The sequence below is a fragment of the Stomoxys calcitrans genome, chromosome 4 (assembly GCF_963082655.1).
Source record: "Stomoxys calcitrans chromosome 4, idStoCalc2.1, whole genome shotgun sequence".
NCBI classification, from domain to species: domain Eukaryota; kingdom Metazoa; phylum Arthropoda; class Insecta; order Diptera; family Muscidae; genus Stomoxys; species Stomoxys calcitrans.
The window spans coordinates 60,535,552-60,557,675 of record NC_081555.1 but is presented as its reverse complement, the minus strand read 5'-3'; the positions used below and the strand labels follow the sequence as shown (position 1 = coordinate 60,557,675).

Sequence of the window (22,124 nt, the reverse complement as noted above, 5' to 3'; positions counted from 1 at the left end):
CTCTTACCGTTCTTATCAGCGTCCGCGACATCGTTATGAAGCAGATTGTAGTAGTAGTAGTAGTTGTAGTAATAGGTTTTTATTGAGTCTTCTTCTTTTTCAATGAATTGACAATGGTATAAACGAGTGGTTAACATGAACACATAGAACTATTGTTGTCTTATTCTATTACACATTGGACTTGTTATGAAATGCTACTTGCAATATTGAAAAGTATAATATGATGTATTACATATAAAACAGAAAGCGGGAGCAAAGGCTTGCTCGCGGCCCTTACTGTTACTGGACAGGCAAAAGAGAGCTGTCAATAAATATATAATAAAAACAAAGATGCTTAAAACTAGTTAACAACGGTGGTCTGTTTTACTATTGACAACAGAGCTCATAAACGTAAGTTCATTGATATGACTTTGTATGTATGCGTGTATATGTATATAATTTAATGCTTATGTCTATATCAGTTAAATATTTTTATAAAATGGTAAACGAACGTTCAGGTACAATAGAACAATTGCGACAATGGAATTGTAAGTACATATATAAATGAATAAAATAAAGTATTTGGTTTTTCTTATGATTATACTTGTGTTTAGTGTTTGTACATTTTATATTATTTTCGTTTTTAAGTGTTTTTTTTATTATTTATTTTTTATTTATCTTTAGCATTTAACCCCTGTGGGCTCCAGGTACTGTTTTCTGGAAGAATAGTGGCAGCAGACATTGGGCTGGATCGTTGTCAATATTATCATTTAGAATTCCTACAGGAGAGAGGTAAGCACATCCAGACCATAATATATTTTTTTCCGATTCAAAAATATCGTTTAACAAGACGTTTTCGTGCATAGGCAGTTTATCAACAAAAAGTTTTTGGTGGCACAAAACATAGCTGCATAGTGGCTCAACTCCAGAAACATCATATACATATGAGTTGGAGTGCTTCTTGGTTCGAGTTGCATAGTGTCTATTAATACATTTTCGTAAGATCTTCCTCTCAAAGATTTCCATTTCTTTGGCGACTATTGGGGCAATTTTCTTGGCTTTTTGCAGAATTGAACGCGCGTGTTGGTTAAATTTCATCAGTTTATCAAATGATACCCCTAAATATTTGATATTGGGTTTAAAGTTTATTTCGACGCCTTCCAATAATACATGCAATGTTTTGTATCTGGTACTACAAACCTGGGGCATTTTCCTGACGCATTGCGAATGCAAATGGCTTCAGATATCGAAGCATTAATCTTAATGCCCCAAGATTTGTAATAATCGTTTATAAAATTCAGATATGTGACAGCATTACTTAGCGCTTGAGCAGGCGATATATTGTGAGAATAAATTAAACAATCGTCGGCGTACAGGATTGCTTTAGAGTTGTGAGTGATGTGGGGAAAATCATTAAGAAACAGATTGAACAGCAACGGGGCTAGAACACTTCCTTGCGAAACTCCACTATTACAGAAAATTTTCGGCCAGTAAGAAAGCTCAGAATTAATTTTACCAGATATGGATCAGTTCCCAAATCAATCAGTTTATACAATATGCCCTTGTGACAAACAGAGCCAAACGCCTTTTCAATGTCCAAAGATATTGCCACTGTGCAGACTTGAGTTCGAAGATTTGTGATAATATCATTACGAAACTTCAGCAATGCGTGTTGTGTAGAATGGCTCCGTTTGAAACCAAATTGAAAGTCAGAGATTGGGTTGAATACGAAATCATTTTCAATTTTCTCTTTCAGAATGCGCTCGAAAAGTTTACCCACGTTTGACAGTAAAGAAATTGGACGAAAATCTGCTGCAGTTTCGCTGTTTGGTTTCTTCTTGATTGGAACAATTTTAGCTATTTTCCAATCTTCGGGAAAGTAACCGTTATTAATACAATTGTTGTATAGTGACGTAAGTAATTTTAGCGTAGATTCTGCAAATTTCTTAATTACGAAATTTGTTATTCCATCAATGCCACTGGATTTTTTATTGTTCAAACAATGAATAAAATTTTTAATTTTTTCAGAATTCGTGAAGTGAAAGTTGTCTGTATTTTCAAGAGCAGTATGCAGGAAGATATTTTTTCATCAAGATCACGAACAAGCCTCTCCGGAATTGTTTTGCGGAAGGAAGATGAATAGAAAATTTTGAATTGCTCAGCAATATCATTGCTAGTTGTGAAAATATTATTATTCTGTTGCAGATGTTGGCAAATGCCAACTTTTGATGCAGACGAACCAGGTTTGATATTTGACAATTTGTTGTTGAACAATTTAGCTTGATCTAACGCTACTGTTTCTTTTATTATTACTTTAAGTAGTTGAAGTTGCTTAGGAAGAACTTTGTACTCACTGCTGAGACGATTTCCAGAGCGATGATTTATTTATGGGAGGCATTATCTGACGAGATGCAGCATCTAGATCATTACGGAAGTTATCCCAATTGGTATTCTTGTAAGATGTATAAGATTGTACAGGAGTCAAAATGATATCTGAGCATTTTATTTCTATTTTCAGTTTCAACGAAGAAATTTGAAATTGTTCCATCGATAAAGTTGGTGCTAAGGAGAAAATGGTCTAAAAAAGAATTCCCATTTGGATATGAGTCACAAAACCTGGCGACGTCCATTGCATTATCTTCCAGCCACTTTGACAGTACATTCCCATTTGTATTATTAAGAGTGTCGCCCGAAGCCAAATTTCTAGCATTCAGATCTCCACCTAATATAAAGCCATCAAAATTACAACATAACTGTGACAATTTGCTCAAGTCAGCCTCCAGTCTTTGAGGCGAGTATCTGCATGGGATGTAGACAAATGCAATCCGAGTGTATTTATATGATTTTTTAACCACAACAGCAGTACCGACCTGAGAGTTGTCGTAAATAAAGAAGTACCCATTTATTTTAATATTTTTGTTTTTACGCAGATGGCACCCTTGTATAAATCCAATGTCAATGTCGTTCTGAATTAGAATTTTGTATAATTCGACTTGTCTATATTTTTCGATGAGCGATCGAACATTGAAAGTTAAAAAGTTTATGAATCTATGGTCCATATCCATATTGGCTTTTTACTTTATTAAAAAGGCGCAAGAACTCTATTTTGGCCTCTGATTTTGAAATGGATCGAAATTCATTCATAAATATGGTTATCTCTTGCTCCAATGTAAGTTCTTGTGGTTCGAGAAAATGACTGGCAAGTTGCATAAATTCTTCTATGAAGGAGGGTTTACTTTGTCTTGTTTGTTGCTGAATACTCGTTGGCTGAAGCAAGCTTGCGAAAGATTTTCCTGGTGATCTTAATAACATTTGGAGAACATTATTTACATTTCGTGAAGCAACAGCTCTCTGCTCTATTGCAGCATTCAAACGCTGCTTCCTTGCAGCGACATATTTTTTATATATTGGACACCCTTTCCAATTCGCTGGGTGTCCTGATGCATCACAATTCTTACAATAAGGATCTGATGAATCCGAACTAATTCTCTGACACTCACCTGGGGCATGGTCTTGGTCACATTTGACGTACCTGTACGCGGAGTTGCAATTCCTGGATATATGACACCAGCGTTGACATCTGTGGCATTGGATGTCACTGTCCTTCCTTTTGGGTTTCTCCCACGAAATGATTTGGTGTTGAATGCCCTTTATGTGCGCTACGTCACCTATTTTCTTCCCAGGGCATAATGTAAGCAGGAAAAGTCCGGTGTCAGTATTACCCTTCACAGACGAATGCGTTTTGAATTTATTCACAGCGGAAATCGTATCAGGTACCATTTCATCCAGTTCTTCTTTGGTAAGGGTCAGAATCATGATACAATCCCCTTACGACCAATGACACCTGTTTCATTTCCTTTGGAGTAAAGGAATATGAGTGTATATTCTTCGCCTTTAAAAGTGCCATCATTGATAAATGAACTTTTGGGTCAGCAAAGTAAAGCTTACTTTTGTTTTTGTTTACATTCTTGATCTTAAAGGAGAAGTCAGGAATGGTATCTTTCAATTTATCCACTAATGTTTTAATATTTACATTAAAAAAAAATCGGAGGGCACCATTTAGTCTTTGATGTTTCCTTGTCTTCCTTTTTCTTAGAGGCCTCACGTTGCTTGTCTGGAATGCTGGAGCCTTTAATGTCAACATTCGCCAAAACATTTAACAAGCCAAATTGGTTTTGGTCTGTTGGAACATGTGAAGAAAGCCTTTCAGATAGCGTTGAGATCACGCATCACACTCCATGACGGGAGGAGAAAATCCAGGCATCTTAATTGCAGGAAAAATGCAATTGGATGCCCGAAAAGATTAATAGTTTATTTATTTAAGCAATAAAAATCAGAGTAAAAAAATTTATTGAAAACAGTACATCTTGTTTCTTTGAGGGTTGCCAGCTTTTTCATGAAGCAAATTGTTGTGATATTTCCAACACTCATTTTTTCCACATGGTTTTTATACCTGCATTGGCCAAGTTGGTGGCCTTTTTTAAGGCAGAAGAAACAGGCTTTCAGCATTTTTATTTTTTTTCCGTTTTTCGTCGCAAGACATTTTCAGAAAGTATTTCCATTTTTCGACTGACGTGCAGACTTCCTTACAGACAATACAATTTTTAACGGCGACACATGCGAACTTTCGGCTTGGTTGTGTGACTTGGCGATGATTAGAGGAAACGTTTGGTACATATGGCAAGGCATCGTGGACGATGTTAGCTACACGACGTAAAGTTTCTAACCATTGGCTGAAATCTAAAATAGAAGGAGCATCTTTTAAAAATAGACATCACCCCATTCCATTTATCGATTAATCGGCAGTTTGGCCACCAGCTCACTTAACAAAGATGGATTATAAAGATGATGTTCTCCACGAGCGTTTTTTAAGAACGTAGCCATGGTTGTCGTCTTATTGGCGAAACTTACTAATGCCTCCAAATTATCATTGACAAAAAGGGGGAATTTTACGGACCTTATCGATCTGGCTTTTGATGAGTTGTTCCGGTCTGCCGAAGGTTTCCCTTAAATTATTCATTATGGCTTCAACATTGGCTGAGCTTCCCAATAAACATTCCACAGCTTCACGAGCACTACCTTTAATAGATTCCCTCAGGCGCATTATATTGTGCAGATCATTGTAAAGAAATTCATTGGTGGTACTGTAAAATGCTTCGGAAAAAGTTGGCCATTCCTCGGGCAATTCTGAAAATATTGGAAGCGGGTAAATTTTCTTTTTTGACAAATTAATATAAGGGTTTTACGTGTTTAAAACACTATTTGAAATTCATGTTCTGGTGTCAAATACAAGGCAGTAGACGGTTGACGAAATTGTCTTGGAATTTTCTGTTACGTTACTTGCGTTGGCTGGACTAACTGGTGCGACTGTGTGATGTATTGTTGGGGCGGCGGCGGTATGGCGGTTTGTTGTGGTGGCGACCGTATGGCGGTTTGTTGTGGTGGCGGCTGTGAGATGATTTGTGATATACTTGATGGCTCCAATGTCTGATTACTGGCTGATGGCTGCTGCGACGATGTTTGAGGATTCTGGACGGACAGCTTCGCGTGTTTAGATGTTAGTGCCTCAACCATGTCTTGACTGCTGCATTTGAGTCTGTTGCAATTGCAATTGATGCTGCAGCATTGTCTGCATTTGAAACATATTTTGTTGCATTTCGTACATTTGCTTTTGTATTGGGTTGCCCAAAAAGTAATTGTCGGTAATATAGTAGTAATATAGTCGGCGTTGACAAATTTTTTCAACGGCTTGTGACTCTGTAATTGCATTCTTTCTTCTGTCAGTTATCAGCTGTTACTTTTAGCTTGCTTAAGAAAAAAAGTGCCCGAAATTTTGTTTATATTTGTTTGTTTGGCGTCAATTTTAATATGGGTACCACTTGTATTGAAAGAAATTCATTTAACAAACCGAATCAACGCTTGTGATATGCACCTTAAACGCAATGAATTCGATCCGATTTTAAAACGAATCTTAACTGGAGATGAAAAATGGATTGTTTACAACAACGTTAGTCGAAAACGATCATGGTCCAAGCATGGTGAACCAGCTCAAACCACTTCAAAGGCTGATATCCACCAAAAGAAGGTTATGCTGTCTGTTTGGTGGGAATGGAAGGGTGTGGTATATTTTGAGCTGCTTCCAAGGAACCAAACGAATAATTCGGATGTTTACTGCCAACAATTGGACAAATTGAATACAGCCATCAAGGAGAAGCGACCAGAATTGGTCAATCGTAAAGTTATCATATTCCACCAGGACAACGCTAGACCGCACACATCTTTGGTCACTCGCCAAAAACTGAGTGAGCTTGGCTGGGAACTTTTGATGCATCCACCATATAGCCCTGACCTTGCACCATCAGACTACCATTTATTTCGATCTTTGCAGAACTCCTTAAATGGTAAAACTTTCGGCAATGATGAGGCTATAAAATCGCACTTGGTTCAGTTTTTTGCAGATAAAGGCCAGAAGTTCTATGGGCGTGGAATACTAAATTTGCCAGGAAGATGGCAAAAGGTTATCGAACAAAATGGCAATTATATATTTTTTGGCTGCTGTGCGGACGTCACCGGCAGAGGTCAATGGTGGCTTTTTTGTGCGCTGCTGATCTGCAAAGTTTTCGTGTTCTTGACTTGATGGCGTGCGTAGATGTGTGTCGTTGGTAGCAGCGGCGCATGCTGAAGAAATTTTGGGCGTATTTGGTGGTGAATGCTGAAGACTCATATCGATTAAGTATGCGTCAAATCGAGCTGGGGCTTCACCTTGCGTCGATCGTTTACTTCTCTGCTGCGTTTCTGTGGCTTGTGACATGAAAAGATTATATTTGTAAAACAAAGACCATAAAAACGGGTTTAAACATAAAACAAAAAGTAAGAAAATTCTTTGAAAACACAGGTCTGCAGAAACACTGTGCTGGAAAAAACTGTCATACACAATAAATTCTGGCAAAACAATTAGTGATGGTGTAACGGCGGCAATTGTTACTTCTTCTGTTTGATAAAATTGGCAGATCAAACAATTAATGTTGAATACAGGATGGCTAATTAAATATTGGCAAAAAATATTCGATATAAACGGCTCATCAAACAGATAAAGTGTTTAATTTAAACATCGAAGCAGTGAATAAACCAAACAAGTTACCAATCAAAAGGCAGTAATACAATCCTAGTCGGCACCCAAGACAAATAACAAGACAATTGATTGTTTAAATGATTGATGACAAATGTTTGTGTAATGTTTATTCGCTAATAAAATAAAGGAAAAAATTTATAAAAATTTAACTAGTTATAACGGCTAATCTTATGTGTTTAGTTAAGTTGTCCAAGCAAAAACGGAAAGAATCAAGGCCTGAAGGGCTTTTATACTATCACAAATGACGCTAAATTTACAATTACATTATCAATTTAACTGTCTATGATCAGACTGCAATAATAATTAGTGTTCAATGGATGCGGCTCATACCACATCCAACCCCTTTTGCGTTGCCAACTTTAAACGAGAATGTTGTAATTGGCTTCAGCCGTTTGCAGCTGCAACATCCTGGGAGTTTAAAATCCGATTTCATTGCTGGGTATGAGGTGAATGAATCAGCCAAGCAGCTCGTTTACATTTATAAAACTCACTCCAAAAATTGGTCGAATACAATTTCGACCATTTTATGTTATCCAACTTCATATCAAATTAATTTACTTTTCTTCGTTCCTTCTTGAATTGGGACTTATACCAATAGTTATATTTTGGTCTTAATAGAAATTTTTCATTATTAATAGCATCAAATCACATGTTTACAATATACCGCAAACAAAATTTCATTGCAATATTTAAATCTGTTGTCTGAAAAGGGAAAATAGTATGTTTTACATGACAGGCACTTTTTAGGGACATTTATTTATTTATTTTATATATACTACCTAATACCTATTATATATATATATATATATATATATATATATATATATATATATATATATATATATATATATATATATATATATATATATATATATATATATATATATATATATATATATATATATATATATATATGACGATTTAGACGATTTTAGGCAAATTGGATAAGATTGACAAGATCTATTTATATAGAGCTATATTAAAACATGGACCTTCTTGACCCTTTTACAATCCCAACCGACCCACACTTATAATAAGTATTTGTGCAAAATTTCAAGCGCCTAGCTTTACCCCTTCGAAAGTTTACGTGCTTTCAATAGACAGGCAGATGGACCTAAAATGTCATGACGATCACGAATATATATTTATACTTTATGAGGTCTTACACGGATATTTCGATGCGCTACAAATGGAATGACGAAATTACTATAGCCACTTTCTATAGTGGAAGGTATAAAATTAATATGTGGATGTCACAACGTTTTTTTATTTGTGCCACCACATTAATTTAATGTGGTTGGCTGTGTGCTGATGTTTACTGTGGTGAATAATTTTTGAGTAGCCCAGGGCAAGACATATTTATTTGCAGGTAGTGGCAGTTGCCTAACAACAAAATACCATCCGTCAAAAGCAGTGATTAGTGCAACTCTGATTTTATGTATGTTACTAGTTCGCGCCATTTTTCGTTGTTTGTGTGTGGTATGGTTCTTAACTATAATACACACACAACCAAAAAGTAGTTGACAGATAGTGCACTTCGCGAGAAAAAATTTTACTCAGCTGTTGACGGTACACTACCTGGTAATTATGTGATGGCCCAGGGCTTGGTTAGATTTTTGGCAAAGCAAATCTTGACGTTTATGAAGCAGAATTCCTTTTTGCCAGTTGTGAATAGATACGCATGTTTAATTCAATTTACGAGCAGCGATTATTAGCCGCTTGCACACAAATATTTATTTGTTTAAGATGTATTGATGATTTTGTTAAAAATATTATATTTTCACATCACCATTTGAAAGTTGATGATAAATGCTACACTGTTGAAAGAAATTGGCAAAACAAAATGTTTTTGAGACATTTGCAACCTCTGTGTGAAAAATTTGTTTCACGACGTCGGCAACAGCAATTTTTGGCATTTAAACATAATTATCATGACATAATTACCTGGTAGGGTCCCGTAAACAGATGAGTACAATTTTTTTTCGCGAAGTGCACTATCTGTCAACGAGTTGTGGTTGTGTGCGTGTATTGTAGTTAAGAACCATTACACACACAAATAACGAAAAATGGCGCGGACTAATAACATACACAAAATCAGTGTTGCACTAATCATTGATTTTGACAGATAGGGCACTAAATATTTTGTTGTTGACATTGATCAAGTCTCCGTGAGGAGTTTGGGTAAGACTAAAGGCATGGCGCACTATGGGAGCAGAGCTGTCTTTTTCAAGATTGGGAAGGCTGAGATAGGCAGAAATTCTCATACTGAGACATCAGGACGTGCAGGGGCAGGTGACTCAATACTACCCAACCAACAGGGGGCTGACGAGCAATCACGGCCTCTCTCAATATTGGAAGGCTTGGAGAAACAATGATCCTGAAACATCAGGCAGTGCAGGGGCGAGAGACCCAACACAGCCTAAGAAACAGAGACCCGACGACGGACCCATCACCGACTTTAAGATTCGAAATAGGTAAAAACCCTAATATTGAAACATTAGGCAGCGCAGCGACAGGAGTCTCAATGCAACCCAACGAACTGGGGCCGATGATGGTACCTCACCTACTTCCAAGAAGCCCATTTACTTAGGATTTGGAAGGCTAAGACAGGGATCCGACGATGGAACAATTACCGACTTTATAAAGAGTCGGTGCAGTGACAGGAAAGTTAATGCAGTCTAAAGAACAGGGAGCAAACGATGATATCATGACCTACCCCCAAGATGCCCATTTACTGAAGGACCAATGATTGAGGTAATCTAGATAAACCCCAGCGGGAGCGAGACTGCTACACACGCTCTGGGAAAACCAGCAATGGCAAGATTCATATTGCCTTAATTCAGGAGCCATGGACAACCCCGAACAAAGTCTCTGGATTGAACCATATCAGCTACCAATTATTCTATGCTAATACTGGTACTCGGCCGAGGACCGATATGTTCGGAAAATCGAATCGATGACGTTCAGGATTGGAGGGTATTCATGGAACACTCTTCCTCTGACCGTCGCTACGTTAGGTTTAAAATAGCACGGCCAGCGCCGAATCCGATAAGCTTCCGGAACAAGTTCAAAACAAACTGGACAAAATTCGGAGAGGTACTTAGAAGAAGACATTGACGAAAGTAACAACAGTTATCCTTTTAGGGAAAGAAAATCGGCCCTAGAAGAACCCTGGGTGACCGGGGAGATTCGCAATATTGAGAAAGAGGTCCGCAGACTTTTTAACAGAGCACGACGTAAAAAGGCGGAAGTTTATTGGGATTTGTATTACACACGGCTCAAGGAATACAATAAGATTTCCAAAGCGACAAAACGTTCCTCCTGGAACCTTTTGTACGAACAGGTCGATAGTGTCAAGGGTGGTGTTTATACCCAAGCCCGGCAAGGCAAGTTATGCGACACCAAAGGCCTACAGACCTATAAACCTTACGTTCAGAACACCATGATAAAGAGTAGGACATCCAGCGAACTGCTCAAATACAAACAGCATGCCTGAACGTCGGTGGAGATTGCCCTGTACAAGGTTGTGCATAAAATAGAAGAATCCTTCGATGCCAAAACGTACACCCTGGCCGAAAGGGTCTTGCATGTGGCATATGACTGGGCTAGACCCAGAGTTCTCAATGTTAACCCAAAGAAGACTGACATATGCCTGTTCACGAGAAAGACGAAGGTGGACCAATTTAACACACCACGTCTCCTCAACATGACGATTTCGATATCTGACAAGGTCAAATACTTAGGTGTGATCCTGGACAGGAAACTGAATTGGAAGTGTAACATTCAGGAGCGTACTGAAAAGGCTCACAGATGTTGGGCACTATGTAGACGGACTGTGGGCTCGAAATGGGGTCAGAATCCGAGGATTGTCTATTGGCTCTACAGGACACGCTCCTGTAGACCAATACTTAACGCCTCAGCAGTTTGGTGGACTGCTATGGAGAAAAAGTGCAACATAAGGACCATACAACATGTTCAGAGAACTATTCTAAATATCCGACCCATTGACATACAGATGAAGTGTGAGGCGATTTGAGAATGGATTGAGGATGGGAGCAGCTCATACCATCGAGGCGACGATAGGAAACCTGGAAGAGAAGAGGTTTCCGAGCGTATACCTGAGATGAACCTTGAAGTCGAGTGCGAGGCACTCCTGCCATCGGGACAGTCTTGGGTTGACGAAACCCTAGTATTACCATCTGGAAGATCATGTTACACGGATGGATCAAAGCCAGAGGACAGAGTAGGCCTGTGGGTCTACATTGAGAACACGGGAACTGAGATCTGTTTTAGACTGTCTGGCCATAATACGGTAGTACAAGTGGAGATCCGGGCATTATTTTAAATTATGAAAAAATTAAAAGTAGTTTTGCTGGTCCGAGATTTGAATCCAAACCTTTGTATTGAAAAACCAGAATCACATGCTCTAAGCCACAGAGCTCTTCCCCTTTTTATGCCAAAATGTTATTTTAATTCAAACATACATATCGAAAATGTTTTGCTTGTCTGTTGTTACCAAATACTGAAAGGGGAAATTAGTGTCAGATTCAAATAATGTTCGCGTACTTTTTCATTTAAAATTAGCAGGAGAGTAAGAACAGTCTTTGCTCTCTTTTGCTATTTATTTGAATTAAACAGCTGAATTTCATAAAACAGCTGTTCGCTGCTGCAGATTTTAGCTGGGAAAAAACCTCCAGTAGACATTTGCTAGCTCTCAATTACTCTCACTCTCTTCTGCTGGCAAATAAAGTACGCGAACAACTTCCAGTAACAATTTCTTTAAATTTGCACAAATTTTTAAATAAATAATAATATGGATAAATGCGCTTTGTAACATGACATAATTATCAGGTAATGTACCGTAAACAGCTGTGTGAAAATTTTTTCTCGCGAAGTACACTATCTGTCAACGAGTTTTGGTTGTGTGTGTATTTTAATTAAGAACGATAACACACACAAACAACGAAAAGTGGCGCGAACTAGTAACATACACAAAATCAGAGTTGCACTAATCACTGATTATGCCAGATAGTGCACTCAACATTTTGTTGTTGGGCCACTGCCACTACCTGTAAATTAATATATCTTCCTTTGTTATAATTCATATTAAATTTTTCTTCAAAAGAGATGAGCGATTGAGTGCGTGAAGGGGATAGACTGGTGGTGAAAAATGTGTTGTAAAATGAAGATGTGTCAAGGAGTTCAGACTTAACGAAGTTATAAGAGGACTAATACAATATAAAAACATTGTTGAACTTCTAACGAGAATATAATTCTTTAGCGCCATAGAATTTTCTATATTTCCCAATTTTATTTCATTTTTACTATTGTTGAAGTTATTTTTTGAGAGCATAACATTCAACTTGTTGTTAGGGGTCACAAAATTTATTGCTGAATTTGACCTTTAAATTCAAACTGCACTTCACACTGGCCCAAAAGGTTCAGTACATGGTCGATGCGTCAACAAAGAGAATGCAAACAAAAATTTTACATCTTAATACCGTCAAACCTGACACGCTGTTAACATCTGTTCGCGTGAGACCAACTTTTTAAGTCCGCCTTGCGAAGGCGCAAAGTTCTTGTCATTATACTTCTTAATGCTTCTTCTCGTTCATACATAAAACGTATAGACGTGACAAATGTGTTTCCAGTTTAACAAATAATCAAAAGCAGCATTGATAGGTAAGCATTTTTTTTCAATTCCTCCAAAAGAAATTATTTTATTTAAATATTATGTGTTAGATACATCACCAAGAAGTCCAAGACCAACGAAAAAACCATAACAACGATGCTTCTTGCAGAAAAGCAACAGTGAATGTGTAGTTTAGATATTTATTGACACTTTTTTGTAGTAATGAAAATGAAAGTAACGAAAGTACAACACGAAAATTCAGGTTGGAATGGCTTAATTCTTTTGATTGGTTAGAGGATAAGAATGGATCTGCATTTTGCATTGCTTATAAAGGGTGATTTTTTTGAGGTTAGGATTTTCATGCATTAGTATTTGACAGATCACGTGGGATTTCAGACATGGTGTCAAAGAGAAAGATGCTCAGTATGCTTTGACATTTCATCATGAATAGACTTACTAACGAGCAACGCTTGCAAATCATTGAATTTTATTACCAAAATCAGTATTCGGTTCGAAATGTGTTCAAATTTTGACAAATTTTGTTCAGCGATGAGGCTCATTTCTGGTTGAATGGCTACGTAAATAAGCAAAATTGCCGCATTTGGAGTGAAGAGCAACCAGAAGCCGTTCAAGAAGCCGATTTTAAGTAACTTCACGCCTCTTAAGGGGCACCATAAGTCATCTTTACATCCAAAAAACTATGAAATGAAAAAAAAAAGAGAATTTGAAGATCAATACTTTTTTTTAATGGCAAGAAACAAAAACAACAAAATCAAGTAAGAAATGCTGAGTTTACGTTGGTAATTTTTTGTATTAGGCATAATCTACCTGAATGCTGCCCAGATTCAGCAATAGCAAAACTACTGCATCGCGGAAGAACTAAGGCAACACAAATAACCGAATATTTCGCAATATCAATATTGCGAAATTGAAATTTTTCATTAATTGTAGACAAAACAAAGGACAATTCCACCACAAAATGTATTGTATTGGTAGTCTGATATTTTGATTGGGGTTTCGGCATTCAGGATAAGTTTCATGTGCTGCTAGAGGTGGTCAAAGCAGATGCTGTAGCATTTAAAATCCTACACTGTAGGAAAAATGTTAATGATATTAATGATTTTGTCGTAACATTTATGAAAAAAATGTAATTGGTAAATCTTCACTCGAAAAAACCTTTTCTGGTTTTATTATTATTAATAATTTTTTGTATTGGCGTTCGAAATCAAATCTGTTTTGATTTGAACTAAAAACTCAACATAAAAATGTAATATATATTTTTTTTTTTTTTTTTCAACTTCTGATAGAGTCAAGTTTTTATTAGCATATATATGTATCTGAGTTTCATCTACTAAAAATGTTACAAATACTTTTATCAAGTTGGTTATTTTTGTTTTATTTATTTTATCTATGTTTACAAAACATGATTCCTTCCAGATAAGATTGCTTCAAATCAACAAAAAATAAGATTTTATAGTGGAATATAAATATGGCAAACGGGAGCCTCCGACTGGAACTCATTGTTAATATTATTAAAATATGTTTAGCTTGTACTCCTTGCAATTCATAAAAAGATTAAATAAAATGTAAATTTAAACAGTCGCTTTGTTCTACAGTTCTTAATATAACGCCTTCCAACGAAACCCATTTTTTGCATATCTACCGCATTAACCTCTTGAGCCTCTAAAAGACGCAATTATCATCCGATTGGGGTGAAATTTTACAAAGCGATATATTTTACAACATTCTTCTCAAATATAATATTAATTGGCCCGTAGTCTTTATAAAACGCCGATATAAACCGATCTCCCAATGGTACTCTTGACCCCTAGAGGGCGCAATTTCAACTAGATTTGTCTGAAATTTGCATAGTTTCTCCAACATTCTTTCCAAATATGGTCCAAACCAGTCAATAACCTGATATAACTCCCATATAATCCGACCTCCTGATTTTACTTTCTATACCTCTAAAGGGCGCAATTATTATTCGATTTGGCTGAAATATTTCTCCTATAACCTCCAACATCCATGTCAAGTATAATGTCAATCCGTCTCTATTGCTTCAATATAAACGGATCTTACGACGTAACTTCTTAGGCATATACCGCAATATACAAGCAATTACTAACCAAATTTATAATAAACAACATGTAAAAACGCGTAAAGTTCGGCCGTGTTGAATTATGTATACCTACCACCATAGATCTATATATTATCCTTTTTCATTATAAACCTACAATATCTTTATAAATATGAATATAGCGATTTTGACCATATTCAGTTCAGATGCCGAAAAGCCTTTTACGCAGATTGGTCTTTAAGCCAACTATATCTAGAACAGTCCGATCTGGACCATACTCGTCAAGGCCAATAAAACACACTGTTTTAAATTTCAATAAAATCGGGTGGTAAACTAACTTGTTATAGACTTAAGATCATAAACCGGTAGCTCGGTCATATGGCAGCTATACCTAAATTTGTCCCGATATGGGCCATATTCCGTTCAGTTATCGGGGGACCACGTGCCACTTGCGGTCTTAAATTTCAGCGAAATCAGACAAGAAAAACGGTTTTTTTTTTTTTTTAAATTAAGACCCGAAAACGGGAGATCGGTCTACATTACAGCTATATGGTAATATAGTTCAATTTTGCTCATTCAAAAACTTAACCTGCATATAGAGAAAATACGAATCTGTGCCAAACTTTGCTCAATATCTCAATTTTTGAATGCCATAGCATGATTGCAACAGACGGAGGGACAGACACACGAACATCTTTAAATCGTCTTTTACGATGATCCAGAATATACATATATACTTTGTAGGGTCGGAAATGCATATTTCGATGTGTTGCAAAAGGAATGATTAAATGAGTATACCCCCTAATCCTATGGTGGCGGGTATAAAAATCCATGGAGTTTGTTGCTTGACCCCTTTTAGATTCTGCGATAATAATTGCGCCCTCAAGATGCTCAGAAACTCAAATTGGGAAATCGGTTTATATGGCAGCTATATCAGGTTATGAACCCATTTAGATCATACTTGGCTTTTGGAAGTCATACCAAAACGACATACGCAAAATTTCAGCCAAATTGGATAAGAATTGCGTCTAGGACTCAAGAAGTCAAATCAGGACTGATTTAGACCATACATAACAGTTGTTGGAAGTCATAGCAATACGTTATGTGGGAAATTTCAGCCAAATCGGTTATTTAGGGTTAAGGACTAATTTAGACCATATTCGCCACAGTTGTTAAAAAGTACTACCAAAACGAATGTCCAAAATTTCAACTGAATTGGCTAACAATTGCGCTCTCTAAAGGCTCAAAAATGTAATCGGGAAATCGGTTTATATGCCAGCTGTATCAGAGTATGGACTAATTTAGACCATACTTAATACAGTTGTTGGAAGTCATACCAAGACGATATGTGCAATTAAGGTCGGAAGATAGGTTTATATGGTTAAGGACTGATTTAGACCATACTTAGCACAGTTGTTGAAAGTCATTACAAAACACTTCATGCAAGCACTTCCGAATAGGATAAGAATTGCGCCCTCTAAAAGCTCAAGAAATCAAGACCCAAGATCGTTTTATATGGCAGCTATTTAAAAAAAGGAGCGATTTGGCCCATTTAAAATTGCAACCAACCTACACTAATGAGAAGTATTTGCATCTTCGAATGTTAGCGTGCTTTCGACAGAAGGACGGACGGATGGATTTAAAATGTCATGACGATCAAGAATATTTCAAAATTTGGCCTGCTCCGCTCCGTATCCCTGATAAAAGCTAAGTTTCGAAACCAACTGGAGATTAATACCATCAATAGCATTATGATATGCAAGGATCTTTAAAACAACAAACGCCCCCAATATGTATAGTTAGCTCGAAAGAACCTGAAAAACTTAAAATTTAAAAAATCAAAAAAACTTTTAAGTAACATAATATTAATTTAATCCTTAATATTTATATTGATCTCAAAACATGTGAGTGATCAAAAACTACTAATATATATTTTTTGTTAATATGAATGTAAGTGTTATTAAATTGAACTTAAATAATTGTTTACAAGAAAAGTTTTTTTTAAGTTCATTTGTTTTTTGTTTTCGAATTAAACAATTTAATTAAGGCAGATGGGAAATTTTGCTTAGTTTACAATTTTGGTAGCCTGGAAAAATTTTGGTCTGAACTGTCAACGCTGTCTACGATACCACGTTGCTCACACATGTACATTGTACAATTATAGAAGGTAGCGTCAATTGCCCAACAAATTTTAAGATAAATAAATTTCCAGAATCTACGCTTAAATTTCTAACATCGCCATACAACAATTGTATTAATAACGGTTACTTCCCCGACGATTGGAAGATAGCCAAAATAGTTCCAATCAAAAAGAAACCAAATAGCGAAACGGCAGCTGATTTCGTCCAATTTGTTTATTGACAAACGTGGCTAAGCTTTTCGAGCACATTCTGAAAGAGAAAATTGAAGACAATTTCGTAATCAACCCAATCTCAGACTTTCAATTTGGTTTCAAACGGAGTCATTCTACACAACACGCATTGCTAAAGATTCACAATGATATTACCATAAAACGTAGAGCTCAAGTATGTACAATGGCAATATCTTTGAATATTGAAAAGGCGTTCGACTCTGTCACAAAGGCATATTGAATAAACTGATTGATTTAGGAACTGATCCATATCTTCTAAATGTAATTCTGAGCTTTCTTACCTGCCGAAAATTTTCTGTGTTCATTCAAAAACATCCTCTTCTTCAGGGCTTGTAAACAGCGGAGTTCCGCAAGGAAGTGTTTTAGCCCCGCTGCTATTCAATATGTTTCTTAATGACATTCCCCACACCACTCACAACACCAAAGCAATCCTGTACACCGACGATTGCTAAATATTTTCTTGCAATACATCGCATGCTCAAGCTCATAGAAATCACACATCTAAACATTATAAACGATTACTACAAGTCTTGGGGAATTAAAATTAAAGCTTCAAAATCTGAAGCCATGTGTATTCACAATGCGTCAGGAAAATGTCCTAGGTTTGGTGTACCAGAAAGCAAAACATTACATGTATCTTTGGATGGCGTCGAAAAAAACTTTAGGTTAGGTTTAAGTGACAGTCTGCCATCAGACTCACTTAGACGTTTTCGTCCATTGTGGTGCCACAGGAACAGAAGAAGGAAGATGCCTTCTAGTTCCTACCGTTGAACCATCCAGATCGCTCTAAAAAGTAACTTGCGAATGTTCACATCCGCTAAATCAGACAGGTTCTCAAAGAAAAGAGGACCTAAAGTGGAACTCCTTTTAACTGCTAGTGCGGGACACACATACGGAAGGTGTTCTATAACATCGTTTTCCTCGATGTCTCTACACCTTCTGCAAAATTCGTTGCTGGCAACCTTCAGTCTATCAGCATGTTTTCTGATTAGACAATGACTTGTCATGACGGATACAATGATTGAGACGTTTGTTCTAGCCAATGACAGCAAAGCAGTAGACCTCTTCAAGTCTAGATGAGGCCACATAGTTTTGGAATGCTCGCACCCCCCTCTTTGTGTCCATATATCATTCGTTGCCCTTCGGATCTAGTCCTGATTCCAGTGTCCCTGGAGTGTGTAAGGTAGTTTCTAGTCTCGCAAGGTCGTTAAGCTAAACGATATTTTTGAATCGGAAAAGAATATATTATGGTCTGGATCTGCTTACCTCTCCTCTCCTGTTGGAATTCTAAATGAAAATATTGACTACGACCCAGTCCAATCACTGGTGCCACTATTCTTCCAGAAAACAGTACCTGTAGCCCACAGAGGCTGAATGATAAAAATAAATAAATAAGTAAATAAACATGTAAAAGCAAAATAGTATAAAATGTACAAACACAATGGTTATACTTGTGTTTGTTTAAAAACCAAATACCACATTGTTATTCATTTAGGTATGTACTTACATTCCATTTTCGTAATTGTTCTATTGTACCTGAACGCTCGTTTCCCTCGTTTTATGAAAACTTTTAACTGTGATATAGACATAAGCATAAATTTATACATGCATTCTTACAAAGCCATATCAATGAACTTTCGTTTTAGAGCTTTGTTGTCAATAGTAAAACAGTTTTTCTTTGTTTTTATTATGTATTTTTGACAGCTCTCTTTTGCTTGTCTAGTAACAGTAATGGCCGCGAGCAAGCCATTTATCTCGCTTCCTGTTTTATATGTAATTTACCATAGCAAGTAGCATTTCATAACAATTTTAATGTTTAATAGAAGTCGTTTATACTATTGTCAATTCATTGAAAAAGAAGAAGACTTATTAAAAACTTTTATTACTATTACAACGAAATCAACGGTACAACCCTTTGGGAATGAGGGTAGAAATTCCCACTTTTCTGTCAAACTTCTGTACACACCCAAACTGGCATACAAGTTTTTATTTGCATTACCACGTGCTGCAACCAAAAAAATTAAAAAGAGTTGTGAATACAAACGAAAAAATTATAAATTAAAAAATTAAAAATGTGGAAAAATAAGCATAATATTAATAAACTTTCAAAAAATACCTTCCCTATGGCATATAATTCTACATCAAACAAAGCTAAACAAGCTCTAAAGGTATATTAACCTGATTTTCGAATCTTTTTCGCTTTCAAAATTCGCTTAATCCAAAAGCACCTTCTATAATCCCAAGCTATGAGTTCATTATGTCTTTGCGCAAATAATCGAAATATAAATCGTTTTTTTCGTCCCCGAGTTATAACAATGACAATCGCCAACGACAAGTCAAAACAAAACAAAAGAGCAACGAATTCCAAAGAAAAAAAAAACAACAAATCCATAAAAATCGGTTTGGGTTCAGTTGTTTGTTATTGTTGTAATGTATATTAGATTTTGACGAAGTCATTGTTCGGTGTGCGACAACCCAATAAAAACAAGAATGTCAATTTAACAGTGTACAGAAGTTTGACAGCCTAGTGAGAATTTGCACCATACCCACATCGTTGTATCTTCGATTTCGTTGTTGCTAGGTTTATGACTTTATCTTCTAATTGTACCAAAGCAGAAGCAAAGAACAAAAAGTTGCCATCCACAACAGTAGGGCCAATCCGTTGAAGGCTATGGAAACTGACAGAATAACGATTCTGATGCTTAAACATCTGAGTGAATGAAGAGTCAAATATCTGACGCATACCCAATCAAGATTCACCCTAGTGGTTGTTGTAGAAGTGTGTTATGTTCTATCTTTCGTCTGCTTGATTCTGTTGAGTGTCCAGTTCCAGGTACTCTGCGACTAAGATGGGTTGCGTCCAGAGGGATACGAGTGGGTCTGACTGGGCAGTTAAGCAGGTAACGTGTGTTGTGTGGTCGCTGGTAATACTTGAGATACGGAAAATGAGTCGGATAGTCACTTATTTTAAGCCAGGGCAACAAATTGACCTCTCTTAAGGTTTCAAACTATGCGCGCTCATAAAAAATGCAACTTTGCACACAAATTCCCCAAAAAACGTGCAAAAGTTAAACAATTTTTAACACTCATTCGAGAAAAAAAAATTATTTTATTGCATATATAACGTAATCTACTCCTTGGTACCTTTTATTTGATACCCATGTTGCTATGTTATTTGGGCTAAAAATTCTCAAGACTCCCTAGTCATTCCCGGGACCAATTTTTAGACATGTTTCTGCATATTCGATAACTTCTCAACAATATACCGCCAATACCTTTCATTTATACCCATATTTTATAAGTTGGACCATTTCGCTACAAGGGGGGTTTTTGGCCCCAGGGTTGCCTAGGAGCATTTGCCCCCAAAAACGGACTTCATATTCGTGTTCCTGGGGCAAAATCAGAGGAAGTGCAATGAAATGTAAAGAAATCGGGGTTGCACCCTGTAAAGTGCATTTTTCCTATCTACCCTACATGCAAAACAATGGAACGCTCTTAAGAAGCGTCCAGTACTATAGACTATAACCGAGTCAGAATAAATTGATTAATATACTTACGATCGTGGCTACAATAAAAATCATACTTCTGTTTGCTGCAGTAATAGATATATTTTATTTTTGCTGTAATCTACAATATGATATTTCTAAAATATTGTTATTAATGCGAATACTCCATATAGTAAAGCACAAGGGTATGCAATCAAAACTTGTTGGTGATCCATTGAGTATGCTGTCACAAAAAGTTTGGAGGCTGACAATGAACACCAAAATATACAAACTGCAGCAACAATTAAACCAACAGTTCCCCTGAAAGTACGTTCAAGTATTAGTAAAGATATATAGTCCAAACCGGATAAGCGAAAAAGTGAACATGCGTTCATTTTTTTTGTTTCACTTATCCGTAATTTCAATTAAGCGTTGTTCGGATAAGTCAAGGTTATTTCCAGTTAAGCAATAAAAGACAATTTTCAGTTCATGTTTCTAATTACGCATATATAAAATCAATTTTAAAAACAAAGATTTTATTTAGCAGGATTACAAGACATGTATTGTATTGGGTTGCCCAAAAAGTAATTGCGGATTTTTCATATAGTCGACGTTGACAAATTTTTTCACAGCTTGTGATTCTGTAATTGCATGCTTTCTTCTGTCAGTTATCAGCAGTTACTTTTAGCTTCCTTTAGAAAAAAAGTGAAAAAGAAGTATATTTGATTAAAGTTCATTCTAAGTTTTATTAAAAATGCATTTACTTTCTTTTAAAAAATCCGCAATTACTTTTTGGGCAACCCAATATTTCGGAAATTTGCCCGAGCGCCAATGTTTCAAAGGATTTTGAGCAATATATAGAATCAGTCTCGTTGTGGCTTTGACCGTGTAAACATCGCAATTGTGCTAAGCGGTTGATTGCTTCGAAGACTTATTTGCTTTGTGTGGAGATAACTTGTCTCTTTTCCTATTAACGGAGTGTTTTCTCTTTGTGTTAATTTTTAATTCTACAATTTATTTTTGTTTCTTGAGACGAGCTCAATGGTCGAAGACTTCGTTTCCCAACCATAACAGGTTTAGTGTACTAGACACCACTAATAAACGTCGGAAATTAGTAACAAGCGAACGAACCAGAATCGACATGAATGAGTTTGCATTTTAAAATGCTGCAAATCCTAATTATAACAATTTATAAAGATTTTTAGTTGCATCTGCTATTACCTCTGACTCAACAATTGAACCTAAACCTCTGGCATCGTATAATGTATTCCGGATTGGTAGAGGCTTATCGCACGCGGCGGTTTGCTTATTAAAATTAATAATCTTAAGACTGCCCAGAAATTGCTAAATACAAAATATATTGCTGGCGTTCCTGTCAAAATTACCCTTCATAAAACCTCAATTCATCATTTGGAAAGATTTATTCTGACAAATTTATCAACATT

At 36.4% G+C, this 22,124-nt stretch overlaps 2 protein-coding genes and 1 long non-coding RNA gene across 6 annotated transcripts in view; 1 reads left to right on the top strand and 2 right to left on the bottom strand.

The window, feature by feature from the left end:
• The first annotated feature begins 302 nt into the window (after positions 1–302).
• Positions 303–2,890, top strand: LOC106094055 (uncharacterized). Of its 3 annotated transcripts, XR_009398163.1 has the most exons (7): positions 303–390; positions 462–527; positions 664–771; positions 1,736–1,892; positions 2,008–2,222; positions 2,302–2,434; positions 2,498–2,890. XR_009398163.1 is itself a non-coding variant. In XM_059367954.1 (3 exons), exons 1-3 carry the CDS (start codon positions 419–421, stop codon positions 1,819–1,821), a joined length of 303 nt encoding a protein of 100 aa, XP_059223937.1. The 3 variants fall into 3 exon arrangements, 1 of the variants encoding a protein (XP_059223937.1); XR_009398162.1 differs by lacking the exon at positions 462–527; XM_059367954.1 differs by lacking the exons at positions 303–390; positions 2,008–2,222; positions 2,302–2,434; positions 2,498–2,890 and having other exon boundaries at positions 419–527; positions 1,736–1,821.
• A 10,272-nt stretch (positions 2,891–13,162) lies between these two features.
• On the bottom strand, positions 13,163–19,702 carry LOC106094053 (uncharacterized). 2 transcript variants are annotated; one of them, XR_001222460.2, is made up of 4 exons: positions 19,373–19,702; positions 18,702–19,199; positions 18,461–18,564; positions 13,163–13,441 (listed from the first exon to the last, which is right to left on the bottom strand). It is a non-coding gene; the product is annotated as an uncharacterized LOC106094053 (long non-coding RNA). The 2 variants fall into 2 exon arrangements; XR_001222461.2 differs by lacking the exon at positions 13,163–13,441 and adding an exon at positions 16,769–17,213.
• A 1,075-nt stretch (positions 19,703–20,777) lies between these two features.
• LOC106094050 (protein YIPF5) overlaps positions 20,778–22,124 on the bottom strand; it is a 52,773-nt gene continuing 51,426 nt past the window's right edge. The window contains exon 5 of the mRNA XM_059367949.1: positions 20,778–21,000. Within this exon, the coding sequence (XP_059223932.1) occupies positions 20,838–21,000 (163 nt within the window). The 3' untranslated portion in view covers positions 20,778–20,837. The remainder of the gene's footprint in view (positions 21,001–22,124) is intronic.